Source organism: Medicago sativa, chromosome 5, assembly GCF_051527215.1.
Source record: "Medicago sativa cultivar Bolivia chromosome 5, Bolivia_mono, whole genome shotgun sequence".
NCBI lineage: Eukaryota > Viridiplantae > Streptophyta > Magnoliopsida > Fabales > Fabaceae > Medicago > Medicago sativa.
The window spans coordinates 80,707,585-80,726,776 of NC_140753.1; the positions used below are offsets into that span (position 1 = coordinate 80,707,585).

The 19,192-nt window shown below is 35.3% G+C and overlaps 2 protein-coding genes, 1 long non-coding RNA gene and 1 pseudogene across 5 annotated transcripts; 3 read left to right on the forward strand and 1 right to left on the reverse strand.

Moving 5' to 3' along the window:
- The first annotated feature begins 158 nt into the window (after positions 1–158).
- Positions 159–1,323, forward strand: LOC146925607 (uncharacterized). The gene is made up of 2 exons (XR_015010635.1): positions 159–435; positions 826–1,323. It is a non-coding gene; the product is annotated as an uncharacterized LOC146925607 (long non-coding RNA).
- A 3,182-nt stretch (positions 1,324–4,505) lies between these two features.
- LOC146925608 (kinesin-like protein KIN-14R) lies at positions 4,506–9,786 on the forward strand. 2 transcript variants are annotated; one of them, XM_085710495.1, is made up of 10 exons: positions 4,506–4,717; positions 5,155–5,250; positions 6,945–7,544; positions 7,728–8,078; positions 8,261–8,534; positions 8,614–8,775; positions 8,892–9,107; positions 9,208–9,245; positions 9,333–9,499; positions 9,584–9,786. In XM_085710495.1, the coding sequence occupies exons 3-10, from the start codon at positions 7,013–7,015 to the stop codon at positions 9,713–9,715; spliced, it is 1,872 nt and encodes a 623-aa protein (XP_085566621.1). In that variant the 5' UTR covers positions 4,506–4,717; positions 5,155–5,250; positions 6,945–7,012; the 3' UTR covers positions 9,716–9,786. The 2 variants fall into 2 exon arrangements, with proteins under 2 accessions (XP_085566621.1, XP_085566622.1); XM_085710496.1 differs by having other exon boundaries at positions 9,333–9,493.
- Positions 9,783–16,426, forward strand: LOC146925609 (histidine kinase CRE1-like; annotated as a pseudogene). Its single transcript, XR_015011213.1, has 13 exons — positions 9,783–9,924; positions 10,594–10,981; positions 11,082–11,382; positions 11,669–11,849; positions 11,955–12,172; positions 12,334–12,758; positions 12,791–13,095; positions 13,353–13,838; positions 13,918–13,996; positions 14,227–14,426; positions 14,806–15,163; positions 15,255–15,421; positions 15,846–16,426. The product of XR_015011213.1 is annotated as a histidine kinase CRE1-like (transcript).
- Positions 16,427–16,695: 269 nt separating this feature from the next.
- LOC146925610 (TMV resistance protein N-like) lies at positions 16,696–18,942 on the reverse strand. Its single transcript, XM_085710497.1, has 2 exons — positions 17,968–18,942; positions 16,696–17,660 (listed from the first exon to the last, which is right to left on the reverse strand). The coding sequence occupies exons 1-2, from the start codon at positions 18,465–18,467 to the stop codon at positions 16,814–16,816; spliced, it is 1,347 nt and encodes a 448-aa protein (XP_085566623.1). The 5' UTR covers positions 18,468–18,942; the 3' UTR covers positions 16,696–16,813.
- Positions 18,943–19,192: the final 250 nt, after the last annotated feature.

Sequence of the window (19,192 nt, forward strand, 5' to 3'; positions counted from 1 at the left end):
TGCATTGTCCTACCAACTGAGCTATGCTCACGGGACTATATTTTTTAAAATAATTAATTAATATTCTTTTGAGAGGAATTACATAATATTTATATTTTGTGTGTTTAAATAGTGATCAAATTCCCTAAAAAAAAATAGTGATCAAATTAGTGATCAAATATTTGTGACAAAGTAAAAGAGGATATTTGCTTGCTCGGACCCATCAATATTTGTACAAAATCTGGGTTTCTATCTCTCAACAAAAAAATTAGGGTTTCTACTTGACCTAATCCTATTGCAAATAAGACTTCCCCAAGTGATAGAGGTGACGGCTAGACAAATCAAACCCTCGCTCTCTATATATACTCACACTCTGCCTCTTTTGTATTAGCCTCGTTTTTACAAGACTGCACTCTTGCTTCTCATGCAATTTAAACTTCTTCCTTTACTTAACAGGTAGATTTTTTGGTTTTATTTTATAATCATTTTTCTATGAATCTTCAATGCTATTTTTTTTTAAGAAATTCAATCTATACGCTGTTGTTTATAATATGTTTGTTTATGGTTTTGTGTTCCCATATTTCGGCTCAGTGTGTCGGTGGTACGTAGTAAGTTATAGCGACTGTAAATTTTTCCCATCAATTACTTTTATCTATTTTGCTCTTAACTTGGAATATCTATTTTGCTTTTAACTTGGTGGTCTGTTTTGTTTGTGTTTCTCACAGGTCTGTTGTGTTTTTTGGTTTTTGTCTGTGGCTTTTTATTTGGGGTTGTCTTCGGTGTGTGTTTTTGTTTAAAGTGAGTTAGCTAAGTTGTGTTTTTGTTTTTGTTTTTTGGTTGTTTTAGGTGGTCATGCGGCTGTTTAGCTCTTCTGGTCTTTCCACACTTCTTGTGTTGAACTCTCTTCTGGTCTCTTCACATTAAGTTTTGTTGTTCTATATACCAAATAATAATAGAGTGATTTGCTCTTTCAATATTAACATATGTTATCCACCAATTATTTTGTCATTTACAGTGCAAAAGGTGAACAAATTGAAGATTTCTTCAGAAATTGTCAAGATGATGGTACATGGATTGTCTGTGATTTGCTCGCTCGTGACAATTTTGTTATTATAACAAGTGTGATTTTCTTGATTAACAAACAATTAATTGTCATCCAATTACATGGTTCACGATAAGTTTTTTATTTTTTATTTTTTTTATACATATTTATTTTATGTCTTTATTACATATTGGAAGTGTTTTTTTTTTTTTTTGAGAAATTGATACTGGAAGTACTTGTGGGTTGTTTATTTTCTACTTAACTTTTATTTCTGCTAATAAGTCATTTCTCACTAGTGACAATTTTGTTGTTATTGCAAGTGTGATTTTTTTATTTACAATTGTCATCCAATCAAAACCGCAGAAGGTACGACAACAACACTAATTCTTTTCTTGGAACCTTCCCTGACATTTCACCTTCGGCCACAATAATAGAATGGTACAGTTTTCTTCTTTCGCTTTCTCACCTTCAACCGCACAACTTTCTTTACATTTACCTTTCGTCTTACTACTTTCTCATGCTTACCTTACTACTTGACGCGACAACTATGGCACGCCATACATAAAGACCTAGGATTCAACATTTTTTGCAATTGTTCAATTGTAATCTCAATGATGAAGGGAGGAACTTAGATGTGACATGGGTCGAGGTAGAAGAAAGAAAACATTCCACGTGAAAAGAATCTACCACTACCAAAAATTGAAAATAATGATTAAGATTCTCGTTGATATTAAAGATTGGATGAGGCTACAACAAATTCAACAAAAATATTTAAGAAAAGAACAAAAGATTCTTCAAAAGTTACGGAGAGAAATGATGATTTCAACGTCCTTTCAAAATAAAAAAATTAATATTGTTACATTAACATTGTTACATTAATTTTTATTTTGAAAAGACGTTGAAATCATCATTTCTCTCGATTGCTTTTGGAGAATCATTTGTTCTTTTCTGATAATTTTGTTGAATTTGTTGCAACCTTGTCCAAACTTGATATTCTATAAAAATCGGATATTATTTTCAATTTTTGGCAGAGGTGCTTCTTTTCATATGGAATGTTTTCTTTCTTCTTCCTCAACCCCCGAATTCATTGTCGCATTTAAGTTCCTCCGTTTGTTATTGAGATCTACATTTGATCGATTGCACAAAATGATGTTGAATTCTGGGTCTTAAGTATGGCGCGCCAAAGTCGATACGTCACGTAGTAGGTTTGTGGATCCTTAATGGGTTAGTGCTTTGGAAAAGTTGAAAAAAATTTGGTGTCTTAAAATTAAATTATGATGGGTTTGTGATGAGGAGAAGGATATATTTCTTGACATAGCTTGCTTCTATAGAGGACATGACATGAATACTGTCAAACAAATTAAACTCTAGATAGCTGTGGTTTCTCTACTACCATTGGAATGAGAGTTCTGATTGATCATGGCGTCATATCTATTCTGAAAGGTGAAATCGTGATGCAAGATCTTATACAGAAAGTGGGACTTTAAGTTGTTTATCAACAATGTTATGTGAAAAACGAAGTCGATTATGGATGTTTACCATGTTTTTAAAAAACAAGGTAAAACTTTTATTGGAAGTACTTGTAGGTTGTTTATTTTCTACTTAACTTTTATTTCCCTTGATAAGACATTTTTCGATCGTGACAATTTTGTTTTTATTGCAAGTGTGAGTTTTTTATTAACAATTTTTTTTTTGAAGAAAGTTTTTTATTAACAATTGTCATCCAATCAAAACCGCAGATGGTACGACAGCACTACTAATTGTTTTAAAAAATAAAATGAAGTCATCGTGTGGTTTGGCAAAACGGAAGAGAAAATACACTTGTGCAGTTAAGTGACAAAACTGATGCAATGGATTTGAGGGAAATGAATTACTCGTGTAATTTAAACTAGTGGAAAGAAGAATACTTGTGAGGGAATTCAGCCAGGTGGTTAATGTGTGGCTTGATTTTAGGAATAAAATAACTAATAAAAAAGTGGATATAGAGAGAGGAACGAATGTACACACACGTTGGCTGTAGTCACTGCTGCTAACATCAGGAGTGTTTTTGTTTTCACATCAGCACGGAAAATATTTGAAGGGAAAGATACACATTGTGTGCACATGAGGGGAATTCCTAATAGCATTTAACATTTACATCAGTGGATAATTGAAATGAGGGAAAAACACGCGGTGACATTTTCGCAATTTGAGTGAAAACTTTGGCTAACTTATTTTTACATCAGTGGGTGAGAATTGCCTGAGGTAAAAACAAATTTTCACTTTTCCCTTATCCATTCCTCTATCCGTAAAACGTATCCACACAATTGTATCCTCGCTTTTTCACTCTCAAACAAAAACCACCGTCCAACTCTCAAACAAAAACGTATCCTCACTTTTTCCCTCTCAAACAAAAACCACCATCCTTGCAATCGAACCACCGTCCTCAATTGAACTCTTTGTTTTTCTTTCACTCTCCTTGTTCAATCGAACTCCAATCGAACTCAGTGATCATCGTCTTTCTTTTTGCAATCGAACCCCAATCGAACTCTCAAAGAATACCGTCGAATCTCAATCTAACTCTATTCTCTCCATCAAACTCTCTCTCTCTCTCTCTCTCTCTCTCTCTCTCTCTCTCTCTCTTTAACATCTATTATCTAAATATTTATATGCATGTTTGATTTGTCTAGCTTATGAGTTCAACGACGGACTATGAATAGATTTTTAGTTGGGTTAAACAAATAGCGACGAAAAATGCAATCAATTTTTAATATTTCATATTTTAGCGACCGAAATTTCGACCAATATTACAATCGCTAAATAAATTTTCAATCATTTTTTCGGTCGTTAAACAAATTATTGACCATTTGTCAAAAAAAAAAACAAATTATTGACCGATAGTTTGGTCACAAATTTTTTTAATATAATCAATATTTTTGTAATATTCTGGTGTAACTATAATCAAATCATGCCTTAATGTACGTCTATATGCTCTGAGTATCATCCATTTAATATAAATTTATTATTAATATTTTTAGGAGAAGTAGTTTATTATTATCATCATACAAGTTAGTATTTCTCTTATAATGTTAAATTTAAGTTCAAATAAAATATCAAACTATTTTTGTCGATTGTGATTATTTTTTCATACATATTCAATGTTAATATATTTTGAAAAATAATATTTTAGTGACGCAATTTTGATAAATACAAATTTCTATCAAAAAATAATATAACAAAAATATTGACAAAATACTCCTAGCATTTATAACTTATAAAAATAGTGACACACATTTTTAACTTAAAAAAAAATAAGCCCATTTAATCTCGGGTACGGCTCTTATCCTAGCATTTTTTCGCTCGTTTCCAACAAAATAGCCTAGCGTGAGTTAACCCACGCATGTGTATTCTCAACTCACACCGGAGTATTTTGTGTTGGGAATGAGCAAAAAATGGTGTAAGAAGAGCAATTCTCTTTAATCTCCTTTCAGACTCTTTCTCCATTGCGATTTTTCAGACACAACAAAGCTCCATTGCGATTTTTCCGCTCTTCCGATCTGATGCTCGAAAATGGCAATTGAAGCTCGTTGAGGTTCCGATCTTTAGCTCTCTTCTCTGCAACGTAGCCGTTTTCACTTCACAAATTTCATTGGAAGCTCCGATTGAAGCTCGTTTTTTCTCTCTTCTCTGCAACGTAGTCGTTTTCTCTCTCACAAGGTATTTCGATTGCTTCGAAAACTCTTGATTAGGGTTTATACTCTCAAACCCTAAGGATTCTATATTCAATTGTCATAACTTTTGCTAAATTTGTTCGATTAATTCCAAATTCTGTTTTTGTATCATGCATTCATTAGATTTACTAGTTATGTTGATATCACATTTCAAATTATCTGATATTTGCTATCTCAGGTCCTGTTTGGATTGTTTCAGTTTACTTATTTGAACTTATTTAGTGGAATAAGTTTTGTAGTGGAATAATTGACTTATTTGACTTATCTCAGGGCCTGTTTTGTTTTGATTGGTGTTGTAATTTAACTTTAACGTTATCAAAACCCATTTTAGTAGTGAGCACAAAATGATTAAGTTTATTTTTTATACTCAACGTGTTCATATCAAATCTAATGTCCTTATTGGTTGTTTTGGATGAATGGAAGCTATTCGAGAAGAAGAGGGATTTGACCAGATTCGACAAGTGGCCTAAGACTGTTCAGATTCAGAGGAAGAAGAGGATTTTGAAGCAGAGGTTGAAGGTCAGAAATTAACTATTGAAATGTTTGTTCTGATTTTACCTTGAGCTGTCTAGAAATTTGGATGTGGTTGCATGTAGAGACTTTTGAAAACATATTTTAACCTATCCGTGTATCAGTCTATATGGTTTGTAGGTGTTATTTATGCTGATGCTATTTCTCTAAACTTCTTATTTATATATTGCAATGAGAATTTAATTGATAATCTAGTTTAGCATTTCAACATTTAGCATGTACTGGTGCTGTCATCAGCAGCTGTCAGTTGCATTATGTTACAACTTGCTGTCATCACCTCAATGATTAAACCATGTTAATTGTGTAAAAACTTGCCCTGCAGACTGATTAAACCATACAGATCAATTGCTAAATATGGATTGATTTCAATAAATTCCAAGTGTTTTCTTTAGAAGTATTTTATGAAAATGTGTTTTCTGATCTAGTTAACATACCATACCTTATTTCCTTTGGTAGTTTTTTGGTTTAAAAGTTTAACATTTCGTATATCATGAGTCAAACTACGCTATCGAAAATATCATTCCTTTTAAGCTGATAAAGTTGCAGGTATTCATGATGCTGATTTCTTTCATTATGAATGTATTGTTTTTAAATTGAGATTGTTCATGAATGTTGTGAATTGTCAAACTATTTTCTTGTTTAAATTTGTACTACTTTGCTTTGGTCCAATGATTCACTTAGTGATAATCAATAACACCATGTCAATAATGTCATGCTTCTCTCATCTTATAGCTATTACTTGATATAAGCTCCAACATTGCCTCAATTAAATCAGGAAATTGATTCTTTCCATTGAAATTCTCTGAATTTTTCTCAATTGTTGCATCTCTACCACAAACTCAATTTCCTTTTATCTAGCATTTCAACATTTAGCATGTACTGGTGCTGTCATCAGCAGCTGTCAGTTGCATGATGTTACAGCTTGCTGTCATCACCTCAATGATTAAACCATGTTAATTGTGTTAAAACTTGCCTTGCAGACTGATCAAACCATGTTAATTGTGTTATTGACTATGTTTTTGGATAATTTGTTTTCATGAGCTATCTTGATGGATGTAGGGAAAGGCATACAGTGAATATTCAATTATTTTATTTCCTTGTTGAATGATTGCATTTGTTGTTATTTATCTATCTACATTCATGTTTAATCCATTATTAAGTTTGTACTTTTGGAATTATGAAGTTACATTGTACTTTCTCATACACATGTATAGTCTAGCTATATAGCAGTAGCACACAAGAAAGTGCCAAAAATGTGTCACACTTAGAATAGTTCTTCTATTCTAGTCTAGATAGCAAAAGACAAAAATTTAATGGACCACACACTATGGCATGATAGAGTTGGTGTGTGAATGTAGGAATATAAGACAAAAGTGTGTCACGATATAGTTGTTTTTGTGAATCAAAGGTTTATGAGCTTAAATATTACTTTCATAAATTAATAATGAAGAATATTGTTCTTATAGAAGGTGAGGAAACTTGTGACATATTTACATTTCCTTTATTTATTGAATTTGTAGCTTCCCACGCGTGATTCCCTCTATAAACTTCTATTTTCTAGATATTCTTAGAGTAACTATCACTTAACACTACCTTTTCTGCTATCTGCTAAGTTATTCTCTTCAATATTGAGTATAACTATCATTGATGATTATTTTTCATTGCTTTTTTTGTAACTGAAGGTTCAAGTTCACCATATTGAAGCATCAACAAGTTGCAAAGTGAATATCCTTTCTTCTTCGCTGAGACCATGCCTAATAGATATCCAAGCATTCAATATCCGATTGGAAAACCCAGGAGATCGAATAGGATTAGAGCTCAATGCGATGGCGAAAGGATGAAGGATGGTGTTGAAGTTAGCGGTGGCAGTGGCACCGGTGTTGAAGGTGGTGGTGGCAAAAGGAGGACCGATGGTGTAGTAGGTGGTGGTGGGGAAAGGAGAAGGTCCAAAAGAACTAGGGCCATGGTTGAAGTTGGTGGTGGTGGCAACGAGGCTGCAGATGGTGGTGGAAAAATGAGGATGGATGGTGTTGAAGTTGGCGGTGGCACCGGAGCTAAAGGTGGTGGTGGCGAAAGGAAGACCGATGGTGTAGTAGGTGGTGGTGGGGAAAGGAGAAGGTCCAAAAGAATTAGGTCCATGGTTGAAGTTGGCGGCGGTGGCAATGAGGCTGTAGATGGTGGTGGACAAATGAGGATGGATGGTGTTGAAGTTGGCGGTGGAGATGTACATGGTGGTTGTGCTGAGATATTAGAAAAGCTGAGGAGTGAACTCATTGAAACGAGTAAGAATATTGTTATAAATTCGTTAAAATCTATTATGCATTTGAGACACGGACACAGACACAAACCATAGGTGTCGTGTCGGTGTCGGACACACCGGGACACCCCCAGTCCGAGGAGTGTCCGTGCTTCATAGCTCCATTTCTATGCCATCACACTAATTGTATTTTCAATTTGTTTGTCAGAACATAATGTGGAGAAACAAGCTGGAGACATCAAGAAATTGGAAGAAACATTGAGCAGTTTACAAATGAAGCATATTCAAACTGTGGAGAAACAAGGTGAACACATCAAGAAATTGGAAGAAGCGTTGAACAATTTACATGAACAGAGAAGGAAACTCTTCAATGAAGTTCAAGAGGCCAAAGGGAACATTAGGGTTTTTTGCCGCTGTCGACCATTGAGTAGTGATGAAATGTCGGCTGGGTGTAAAACTGTTGTGGATTTCGATGCAGCAAAGGAGGGATGTCTTAGAATTTTGCACAACTCCAAAATTTTTAGATTTGACAGGGTTTATACACCAAAAGATGATCAAGGTATGCATAGAGTGTAATACAAGAACTCTGTTTGCTTGATAATAGTCATTGTTGTCATGTTAGTTCATATTATTGTTTTGATTATTATTATTATTATTATCATTATCATGAATTATCATCTTTATTATTATTATTTACACAGTTGGAAGTTTTATAAAAAAATTGTTTGCTTTGTTTAACAGTGGATGTTTTTGCTGATGCATCACCAATGGTTATCTCTGTTCTTGATGGCTACAATGTTTGCATCTTTGCTTATGGGCAAACAGGGTCTGGAAAAACATATACAATGGAAGGAACAAAGAATAACCGAGGGGTTAATTACAGGACTCTAGAGTATTTGTTTAGAATTAGTAATGAGAGGAGGGAAACATTTTCATACGACATATCTGTTAGCGTTGTTGAGGTCTATAACGAACAGATAAGAGATTTGCTGGCTACAGGACCAACATCAAAAAGGTAATCTTTGTTGAGTTTGTCATTATATTCCACACCTGAATGTGAACTACTGAAATGAGTTACTGAAATTTTTTGTTAGGTTGGAGATAAAACAAAATTTTGAAGGACATCATCATGTCCCTGGTGTTGTAGAAGCCAAGGTTGATGACCTGAGTGACATGTTGAAGGTACTGCAGACTGGAAGCAATGCTAGAGCAGTTGGAAGTAATAACATCAATGAGGAGAGCAGTAGATCTCATGGGTACCAAGCTCATGCATTTTCCCTATTTTTTTTACAATTTCTAGTCTTAGGAAATCTACATAAGTGCCATTTTTTCTTTTTCTATACTTACCAATAATCACTTGTTTCTTGTTCAGCGTGCTATGTATAACAGTAAAGACTAAGAATTTGATGAATGGCGAGTGTACCACGAGCAAACTTTGGCTTGTGGATTTGGCAGGTAGTGAGAGACTTGCAAAGACTGATCTGGAAGGTGAGCGGCGTAAGGAGGCACAAAATATCAATCGTTCTCTTTCTGCTCTTGGAGATGTGATTTCTGCTTTAGGTTCTAAGAAAACTCATATTCCGTATAGGTATACCCATTACTCTCTTTACTGTTACCCATCTTGATATGTAAATCAGAAGTTTGAACAATGGTTTTTTTTTTTTTTTTTTTGTGTGTGGATATTTCAGGAATTCTAAATTGACACATTTACTCCAAGACTCACTAGGTATGTCTACCTATTGCAGCTTTCTCTGTTGTTCATTTTTAGGATTATATTGGTAAGTCCATCATATTTTTCTGCATCATACTGCAGGAGGACACTCCTCAAAAACTGCACTATTTTTGCATGTGAGTCCATCAGACCAGGACGTCAGTGAGACTCTGAGTTCACTTAATTTTGCAACGAGAGTGAAGCGCATTGAGTTAGGTCCTGTTAAGAAGCAAATTGATACAGTTGACCTTCAAAAATCGAAGGTAATGGTAGGTTGCTGATTTACTATAACGAATTAAATTTATTTCCCATGCCTTATAAACAATTTATGATGTATTCTTTCTTTGGTATAGCTTGACAAAGAACGAAGTGAGTGCAGAAGTAATGTAAAAGGTAAGGTGATGGCCACACCTGATATAGGTAAAAGCCGCACAAAGCCTCCGTTAAATCCGCCGATGTCCTCGTCGCAATGGCGGTTCCGGTAGAACTCTCCGATCGATTTAGTTTCAGTTATGTTTTTTGTACTTGTAAAATAAAGAAAGAAAGGAAAAAAAAAGTAACAAAGCACATATAAAAAGGTTGTATAAAAAACAAAATCTAGTCCAGAAAGAGAAAGGTGCAGATCAAGACGAACCAACTACCAATCTGGTTTCAACTGGGTCCACTGTTTAGCCATTATCTCTTTCCTATACAGGTAAACATTGTTTCTCTAACAACCCTCTTACTCATTGGGTTTTGTGTGTGCTTCGCTGTGTTTTTTTTAAGTCAATGTTTGGTTTTTCTGATTAAAATATGAAACAATAAAAAGTGTGAACGTGCTTTTGTCTTTGAGCAAAGACTGGTTTCGCGCCTAGAGAGCATGATTAGTACTCTCTTGAATTTTATTCATTAAAATGCACAAATATTGGCTGTTGAGAGAATGGAGAAGGTGCTTCTTTGGAATTTGAGCTGTTTTTCCATCTTTTGAGACCCAAGCTTGTCTCAATTTCCCTTCTTTTTAATTCTCTCTCTCTCTTTCCCTTTCTTTCCTTTTTTTATTGTCGAATTTTCTGTGTAATTTTTGAAATGGTCTTTGCTTCTTAAGAGAGAGAGAGAAATGAAAAAGAATTTTGCTCAATCATTCATCATGCTTGGTTTTGCTTTTTTGATTTGATTCTTGTTTCCTAAGACTCTTAGGCTAAGAGGTTTTGGTTTGGTTTGAATCACGCAAAACAATGCTGTAATAATACTGTACTTGGTTTTTTGTTCTGTGAGCTTTTTCTTTCAACCATCAGATAAAAGTAAAGTATCTGAGATTTTAGGACTACTTTACACTTTAAGCAAAGTAAGCTAGTTAATTGAGTATTTTTTGGGACTTCCATAGATATGAAGAGTTCAGAGAAATAAGCAGAAAGAAAGAAATTTAGTGTTAGCTGGTGTTGTAATGGGTCTTATCTTGAAGATGAAGATGCAAAATCAGCACCACCCTTTGGCTTCAAAGTTCCAAGAACAAACGGGGAACAAAAGATACAAGTTCATTCAAGCACATAGAGCCCGGCTTCTCAAATTTTTGTTGCTTTGGATCCTTCTGATGGCTATAATTAGTTATTGCATCTACAGCAAAATGGATGTGGATACTAAAGTGAGAAGGAAAGAGGTTTTGGGTAGTCTTTGTGATCAAAGGGCTAGAATGCTGCAAGACTAATTCAGTGTTAGTGTCAACCATGTTCATGCTCTAGCCATCCCACAGAAACCCTTCTGCCATTGACCAGGTTTGTTCTTGAATGTTTTGATCATTCTGTGTTGGAAATGAAAAATACTCAATCTTTGTGTTTTTGAAATTTTATGTATGCTTTGATGATTCCCCTTCAGGAAACTTTTGCAGAATATACGGCTAGGACCGCTTTCGAAAGGCCGCTACTGAGTGGAGTGGCCTATGCACAAAGAGTTAACTCGGAAAGAAAGCGGTTTGAGAAGCAGCATAGAGTGGTTTTAAAGACAATGGAAAGAGAGGCTTCACAGGTTAGGGATGAGTATGCACCTGTCACATTTATGGCTAGCCCTTTTAGGTTGTTGGGTTCTCATCATCTCGGTGTGGTTTTAACATATCCTGTTTGCAAATTTAAGCTCCCTCCCAACCCAACAACAGAAGAGCTCATAAAGCGACAACAGGGTATATCCTTTTTTCACTACGTGTCAGCTTTTTGTTTTTAGAATCTTTTTTCTTATGTTTCATGAGTAATTAGAGGATGAAGGTCATGTTTGGTATAAAAATCTTAGGTGCATTATTAGCATTTTATTAAGCAACAGTTAATCCGTCAATGCCACTATTAGTGTTATCGACACTGCTTCTATCATTGAGTTGAAGTAAACTGTTTCTGTTACAAGGCTTGTATTTGGTTCTATTTTGTTGTAAGCATTTCAATAGAACATGTGAGTAATTAACTTTTTAATTGGAGGCAGTTATGTTGGAGCATCCTTTGATGTGGAGTCCCTTGTGGAAAATTTACTTGGTCAACTTGCTGGTCATCAAGCAATTTTGGTCAATGTATATGATGTCAGGAACTCTACTGATCCCCTAATCATGTATGGCAACCAATACAAAGAAGGTGATGTTTCTCTTGTCCATGAATGTAACTTGTTTTTGGAGATCCACATAGGAAACATCGAATGACATGTAGGTAGGTTCTTCTGGCTACTGTCATTACATATTCTGGAACTGACTTTCGGCATTTTTTTCAGCAGAAAGATGCTTATGATCAAACTTTCAGAATTGAACTCAACCCAACGTGGCTATGCTCAGACTGCTCAAGCGTGTGGGAAGGCTCTGATGGCATTAATAAATGAAGTGCTTGACCGAGCCAAAATTCATAGCTGGCAGTGTTTGTTTCCGATTAAGATCCAGATAATGTTATGGGAGATTCAGACAAATTGTAACAAATCTAGTTGGCAACTCTGTTAAAGTAAGTGGAATTTTCAGATTTTATATGCCCTAAGTTATTTGCATTACTAATATGCATGTTATGTTGGAAATGTTTGAAATTCGAATCCTTCAAGTGCACTTTTGCTGTTGTATAGCTAGATACTTGTTGATTCATTTCTGATTAACTTCAATATACTGCAGTTCACTAAGCGAGGACATATATTTGTTAAAGTTCATTTAGCTGAAAATAGAAAGCCCGCAACAAATGGAAAGCTTAAGACTTATCGAAATGGAGGATCCGAAGAAGTTGTGCATACATCTGGCGGTTGTAATCTCAAAATGCTAAGTGGATATGAAGCTGCTGATAAACGCTTATCAGCAACAACTGATATAATTTTTACCACCTAATTTCTGATGAAGAGTTTTTCTGCGATGCTTCAACTAAAAAAGTGGCCTCGAATGATTTTTATGAACTAGTCACCTTGATGGTCTGTGTCGAAGACACTGGAATTGGAATTCCTTTGTCAGCCCAAGATAGAATTTTCATGCCTTTTGTGAAGGCAGATAGCTCGACTTCTAGAAACTATGGTGGTACCGGCATTGGTTTGAGTATCAGTAAGTGCCTAGTGGTACCGGCATTGGTTTGAGTATCAGTTAGTGCCTAGGTGAACTAATGGGTGGTCAAATAAACTTTATAAGCCGGCCGCAGGTTGGAAGTACCTTTTCATTTACCGTGGATTTTGGAATATTTACGAAGAATCCAATAACTGAGGTGAAGAAGGTTAACTATGAAGATCTACCATCCAGTTTTAGAGGGCTTAAAGCTGTTGTGGTTGATGGGAAACCTGTTAGTGCTGCTGTGACTAGATACCATTTGAAGAGACTTGGGATCCAAGCTAAAGTTGCAAACGCCATCAATAAGGCTGTTTCTTTGTGTGGGAAAAATGGTGCTTCCAGCACAGGGTAAGTTTTTAATTTTCCTTTTTGTAATTAATGACATTGCTCTTTTTAGTGAATTAAAGTTAAGGACTATGTGTTCAATCATAATTCCATCTAAAGTCACACATGATCGGCTGTGACTTGTTGATAGTGTAAAACGTGTAAAACATTATACACTAACAATTTATCATAATTAAACTCTTTGAAGAACTGCATTTGTTCTTGTTGTGTGGTTCAATACTTGAGTTCATTAAATGAGTTAAAATATTTGGTTGTGGCAGGTTATTCCACCCTGATGTTATTTTTTGTTGAGAAAGATTCATGGGTTTGTGTTGAGGACGGGATCTTCAGTGTGCGGCAACTGGAAACAGAACGGACATATATTTAAGATGCCTCAAGTGATCCTTCTTGCTACAAATATTAGTACTGACGAATTTGATAAAGCTAAATCCGCATGTTTTAGTGATGCAGTGATGATGAAGCCACCGAGAACTAGTATGGTGGGAGCTTGCCTTCAGCAAGTTTTGGGACCAGGCAAGAAGAGACAGCCGGGAAAAGAGATGCCTGATGGTTCAACTTCAGTTCGAAGCCTTCTGTGCGGAATGAAAATTTTAGTGGTTGTTGTCAATGGAGTGACTGCAGGCGCCTTGAAATTTTTTGGAGCGAATGTGAAGTGTGCAGACAGCGGCAAAGCTGCTCTTGAAATGCTTCAATTCCCTCACAAGTTTGATGCTTGCTTCATGGATATTCAAATGCCAGAAATGGGGGTATGTTTGTTTGCATCGATTATTAATTTTTTTTTTTTTTTTGGTATTATTTGAAGATAACATGATAGTTCCTTTGCAGATTTAAAAAAAAAAAACTTGCATAAGTTGAATGCAAGTTACGCGATAGTTGCCTTGCTGATAAATTCAATGATATCCACGTAAGTTGAATGCACGTAACTCGCATGTTGGCTATACAAGTTATGTATGAACTAATTCACATTCAAATTATTTTGTTTGTATATAAACTCTATTTACACATGTTATGTGTGTTCTAATTCACATGAATAATGTTTTTACCCTCTATACATGTTATGTTTGTTCTAATTCACATGAATATTATTTTTATCCATATTGTTTTTCATAAATAATGTACTTACATTATTTTCAGGTTTGAAGCAACTCGTCGAATTCGGGAGATGGAGAGGACGGCGAATGAGGAGACGAATGGTGAATGTAGTGAAAGGAAAAGTGAATTCCGTTTACCTATATTGGCCATGACAGCAGATGTAATCCATGCTACATATGAAGAGTGTTTGAAATGTGGGATGGATGGCTATGTCTCAACCTTTTGAGGAAGGAATTGTTCAGGTAGTCATTTCTTTCTTAGTTGTTTTGTATGAGCATATATGGAGATATATGTGTATTAGTTAGTATTGAACTGGTGGATATTTAGCAGATTTGTAGTTGTGCCTTTGTCACTTTTCTCTTTATTTTTTTATTGTCGAATTTTCTGTGTAATTTTTGAAATGGTCTTAGGCTAAGATGTTTTGGTTTGGTTTGAATCACGCAAGACAATGCTGTAATGTTACTGTACTTGGTTTTTTGTTCTGTGAACTTTTTCTTTCAACCAGCAGATAAAAGTATCTGAGATTTTAGGACTACTTTACACTTTAAGCAAAGTAATCTAGTTCCTATATATAAAAAAGTTCGTGCACTGTTAATTGAGTATTTTTTGGGACTTCCATAGATATGAAGAAGAGTTCAGAGAAATAGGCAGAAAGAAAGAGATTTAGTGTTAGTTGGTGTTGTAATGGGTCTTCTCTTGAAGATGAAGATGCAAAATCAGCACCACCCTTTGGCTTCAAAGTTACAAGAAACTTTTGCAGAATATACGGCTAGGACCGCTTTCGAAAGGCCGCTACCGAGTGGAATGGCCTATGCACAAAGAGTTGTTAACTCGGAAAGAGAGCGGTTTGAGAAGCAGCATAGAGTGGTTATAAAGACAATGGAAAGAGAGGCTTCACAGGTTAGGGATGAGTATGCACCGGTCATATTTGCTCAGGAAACTGTCTTACCTTGAGTCTATTGATACGATGTCTGGAGAGGTAAAGAACGACAATTGTGAACCATTCCTCTGCTTGTTTTTATTTGTGGAGGATTACTTTATTACTACAATTTCTCATTTTTGCAATGCAGGATGACCGAGAAAACATACTGAGAGCTCCTACTGGGAAGTTTGTTCCGCCTAGCCCTTTTAGGTTGTTGGGTTCTCATCATCTCGGTGTGGTTTTAACATTTCCTGTTTACAAATTTAAGCTCCCTCCCAACCCAACAACAGAAGAGCTCATTAAAGCGACTGCAGGGTATATCCTTATTTCACTATGTTTAAGCTTTTTGTTTTTAGAATCTTTTTTCTTATGTTTCATATGAGTAATTAGAGGATGAAGGTTGTGTTTAGTATAAAAATCTTGGGTGCACTATTGCATTATTAGCATTTTATTAAGCAACAGTTAATCCGTCAATGCCACTATTAGTGTTATCGACACAGCTTCTATCATTGAGTTGAAGAAAACTTTGTATTTGGTTTTATTTTGAAACAGTGTGATGTTTCTTTTTTATGTCTGGTTTTAGTGTTCTTTTATATTTGTAGACTTATTGTTTTATCTATCCCCTGCAGTTTGCATTGTCTTCTCATAGTGTTAACGCCATTTTAATAAATGATAGTGATGCATACAGTCCTTGATTTCTTGAAGGGTAACTGAATGTTGACATTTTTATTGGTGTCAGGGAAACATTGCTGAAGGTGCACTTTTAACCGACTTTTTGATGGCCAGAATGCGGAGTTTAGCACATACGGGGACTGGCTTCTACGGGTAATGTTGTGGGGCATGACGACTTGGATTTCATGGAGTTGATTGATCTAGACTCCGACACGTTCCGGCAGACCCAACCTGAAAGTTGGAGTCAAAATAAATAAATTTATCGGGCCTTTTGGCGTGATATTTTCAGAGAACTAAGCGCGAGACTAATATTTGGGCACTATTGCTGCTGTGCTCGTTGGCTCTTTTGGAGAAAGACTCGTTATTTTTCAACTTGGGTTACTTTATATATCTTTAGTGCCAACTAAATAACTGAAGTTTTTTAAGTAACGGATTATTGTGTGACTTGAGATTTGTGTTGCTTTTGCCTTTGATAATTGTCTGAGAAAATTGTGAATAAACACGCTCTTGGTGGTTCACGTTAACATTATCAAAAAGGAGAATCACAGCTCAAGTATGTCTTTTCTTCACCAGGGATTAAAGACATGACACATTTTTTACAACCATAATATTAGTTCATAAATCTATAAATATTTGAGCTATTTAAAATTTTGTATACATATTTTTTAAGATAATTTAATATGATTTGATTATATAAAAAAAATGCATCATCACAGAAAGCTTGAAATTAAATACCTTGTCTTCCTGCCAAAGTTGTTCAAGACGGCTATGAGGCATATAAAGTTTAACAAGATTTCTGGGGCAAAAGCCTAGTGGCAAAGATTCTTGAGGGAAGCCATCCCAACGAAGAAATTTTAAATTACGTGGATGACTATTAAGAACTGCAGGAAGGGTCACATTTGAGTCTTTTGGAAAGCCATAAGGCTTATAGAACATCATTCTAAGATTATACATCTTTTTGAATGTTTCAGGATGTAGTTGAACCTTTTCTATCCTGCATATGTCCAGTAATATACATTGGATTGCATCCGTCCCCTACAAGTAAACACAATGAATTAGAGACAAAATAGAAAGAAAAAAAGTGGTTGCAAGACCCTCTGTAGTCTGCAACAAAGTTGTATGAGTTATCAAGTGTGATTTAAGGACAAAATAATATACCCTGTTGTCTGCTAAAACTTCATAAATTTCCTCATGCTTCCACAGTCGACTGCGTTTTCCAAGGTCATTGACACATTCTTGACAAACAATTTCATGTCCCATTTCCTGTATTAGATCATGCATCACAATTATACCTCCTGATATAGATATAAGGCCCATCTCTTTGAGAATCTCCATTCCAATGTGAGCAGAGAAACCACAAGTATCTAGTATTTGTGTTACAACATTCTCCAACTGTCCTCTATAAAAACAAGCTATGTCAAAAAATATATCCTTTCGTCCAATTAAATCTTTAAGTTGATTTGAATTACTCACATCATCAAGAATAAGGAGAGCCTTGGTCCTTTCGAGCCTTTGATCGTATGAAAAGCTTAATCCAGAGGATGTGTCTTCCCCTAGAAGCTCTGATATATATTTGCTTCGTATTTTGTGGAGCCCAACTCTTTTTATTTCTTGTTGAACATTTAGGACGATGCTGCTGGAACTGAATTGAGATGCCAGTTTGTGATATATTGCTGTGGCAATTGTTGTTTTTTCTATTCCTCCCATACCCCAAATTACAACAATTTGAACGGCCTCTGATTCAAGGTGCAACATGGATTGGATTTGCTCAATATGCTTCTCAATTCCAATCAATCCTTGATAATCTCTTAAGAAAGAATGATTGAAATTCAATTTTTTTGAAATATCTCTCACAATGTCTTCAACAAGTGCGTGTTCTGATCTGGTGCATAATAAAAATAAAAATAAAATCATTAGTCTTCAACCTAAAAAAACTTGCCTAAAAGAGTTAATAAGAAACAACATCTTTAGATAAAGTCGCATATTGGTGTGATATTATTGCTAATGAATTTGTAAATCGAAGATCAAAGTATTACTAAGTATGCACGTGGCAACAAGTATTAGGCAAAGTGTATTTACACACAAAGTTAAACTATAATGTGCAGAATTATTCAAACTCCCATGAATTAGTTGGAGACATATTGAATTGAACAACAAAAGAAAAAGTTGATTAATGGTAAAACAGTGACCTGGCATTTTGTGAATCACAGCCAGAGAGTCCAGCTACTTGGGTTAGAGCAGCTTTCCATGCATCCACTTGATCATCCTTAAATCGAAGTTGATGCTTAACAAAAGCTTCTCCGTAACTTCCTTCTTGTTTCCTCACATCTAATGGATCCATCTTATAGAAGACAGGTATCACTTTTTCCCTTCCATATCTCTCTCTGCATTCGAGTATCTTTGTAAGTTCATCCAAACACCAAGTGGAAGAAGCATAGTTCTCAGACAAAACAACAACATAAATCTTTGAATCTTCAATTGCTTTGTAGAGTGCAGTCCAAATCTCATCGCCTCTGCCAAGTTTGTAATCTATGAAGGTTTCAATCTTTTTCCTGTCTAGTTCAGCATATAGATGACTGATGAAGTTGTCACGTGTGTCCTCCCCTCTAAAGCTGAGGAACACATCATACTTTTGAGTTTGACTAGGTGGAGAAATAGCAGCAGCAGCAGAAGAACTTGATCCCAACATTGTAAAGAAACAGAGTTGTATTTTCCTGCATTTGCACCGCACCTCTTAACTTTTCTTATGTGTCTCAGCCTGCGTTTTGTATCAACATATATACAGTAGAGTAGCTGCATGTTTTTGCTGTCTATGTCTCTGTTTGACTTTTCCTCTAAAAGACAGAGCGCCGCCCATTTGAGAATTAAAAATTTGTACTCCTCACATTATAACCATATTTTTTTTAAGTACTCCTCACATTATAACCATATTTTTTTTAAGGAAGCCAATCTAACCCACCGAAATTGACACGGGAGAATCGAACATGAGACCTTAAGTGTTTAAGAGAAGCATACTAACACCACCATGCCAACCCACATAGGTTCGTTATAAGCACATTATTAAATGGAACCATGCCTTCGATGACCTAAGGGAGCCATGCATGCTATTCTTTAATACATAATACCATACACTAACACATTTTATATTTAATGAGATTGATTTCCAGAGTAATCTAATATATATATATATATATGTGTGTGTGTGTGTGTAGAGGACATATCAAGTGAGAGGAGTTTTTAAATGAGAGGGTGAGAGGATTAAATCACAACCGTTAGATGAAATCTAGTGGCTGATATTTATTTGAAGCAACTCTACATGTTCCGTATGCAGCTCTCTTCCTTTCGCCTTCCTTTCTTCTCTCTCAGTTACGTTTTCAATTTTTTTTTTTCTTCTTTCCAAATTGATTTCTCCTA

Bases quoted from the DNA above. Each gene is read 5' to 3' on its own strand.
- LOC146925608 (XM_085710495.1), top strand. From the start codon at position 7,013: ATGCCTAATAGATATCCAAGCATTCAATATCCGATTGGAAAACCCAGG. The intron at 8,535-8,613 runs GTAATCTTTGTT...ATTTTTTGTTAG, and splicing joins ACAGGACCAACATCAAAAAG to GTTGGAGATAAAACAAAATT. The intron at 8,776-8,891 runs GTACCAAGCTCA...TTTCTTGTTCAG, and splicing joins GAGAGCAGTAGATCTCATGG to CGTGCTATGTATAACAGTAA.
- LOC146925610 (XM_085710497.1), bottom strand. From the start codon at position 18,467: ATGTTGGGATCAAGTTCTTCTGCTGCTGCTGCTATTTCTCCACCTAGT. The intron at 17,661-17,967 runs GTCACTGTTTTA...ATTATGCACCAG, and splicing joins TGTGATTCACAAAATGCCAG to ATCAGAACACGCACTTGTTG.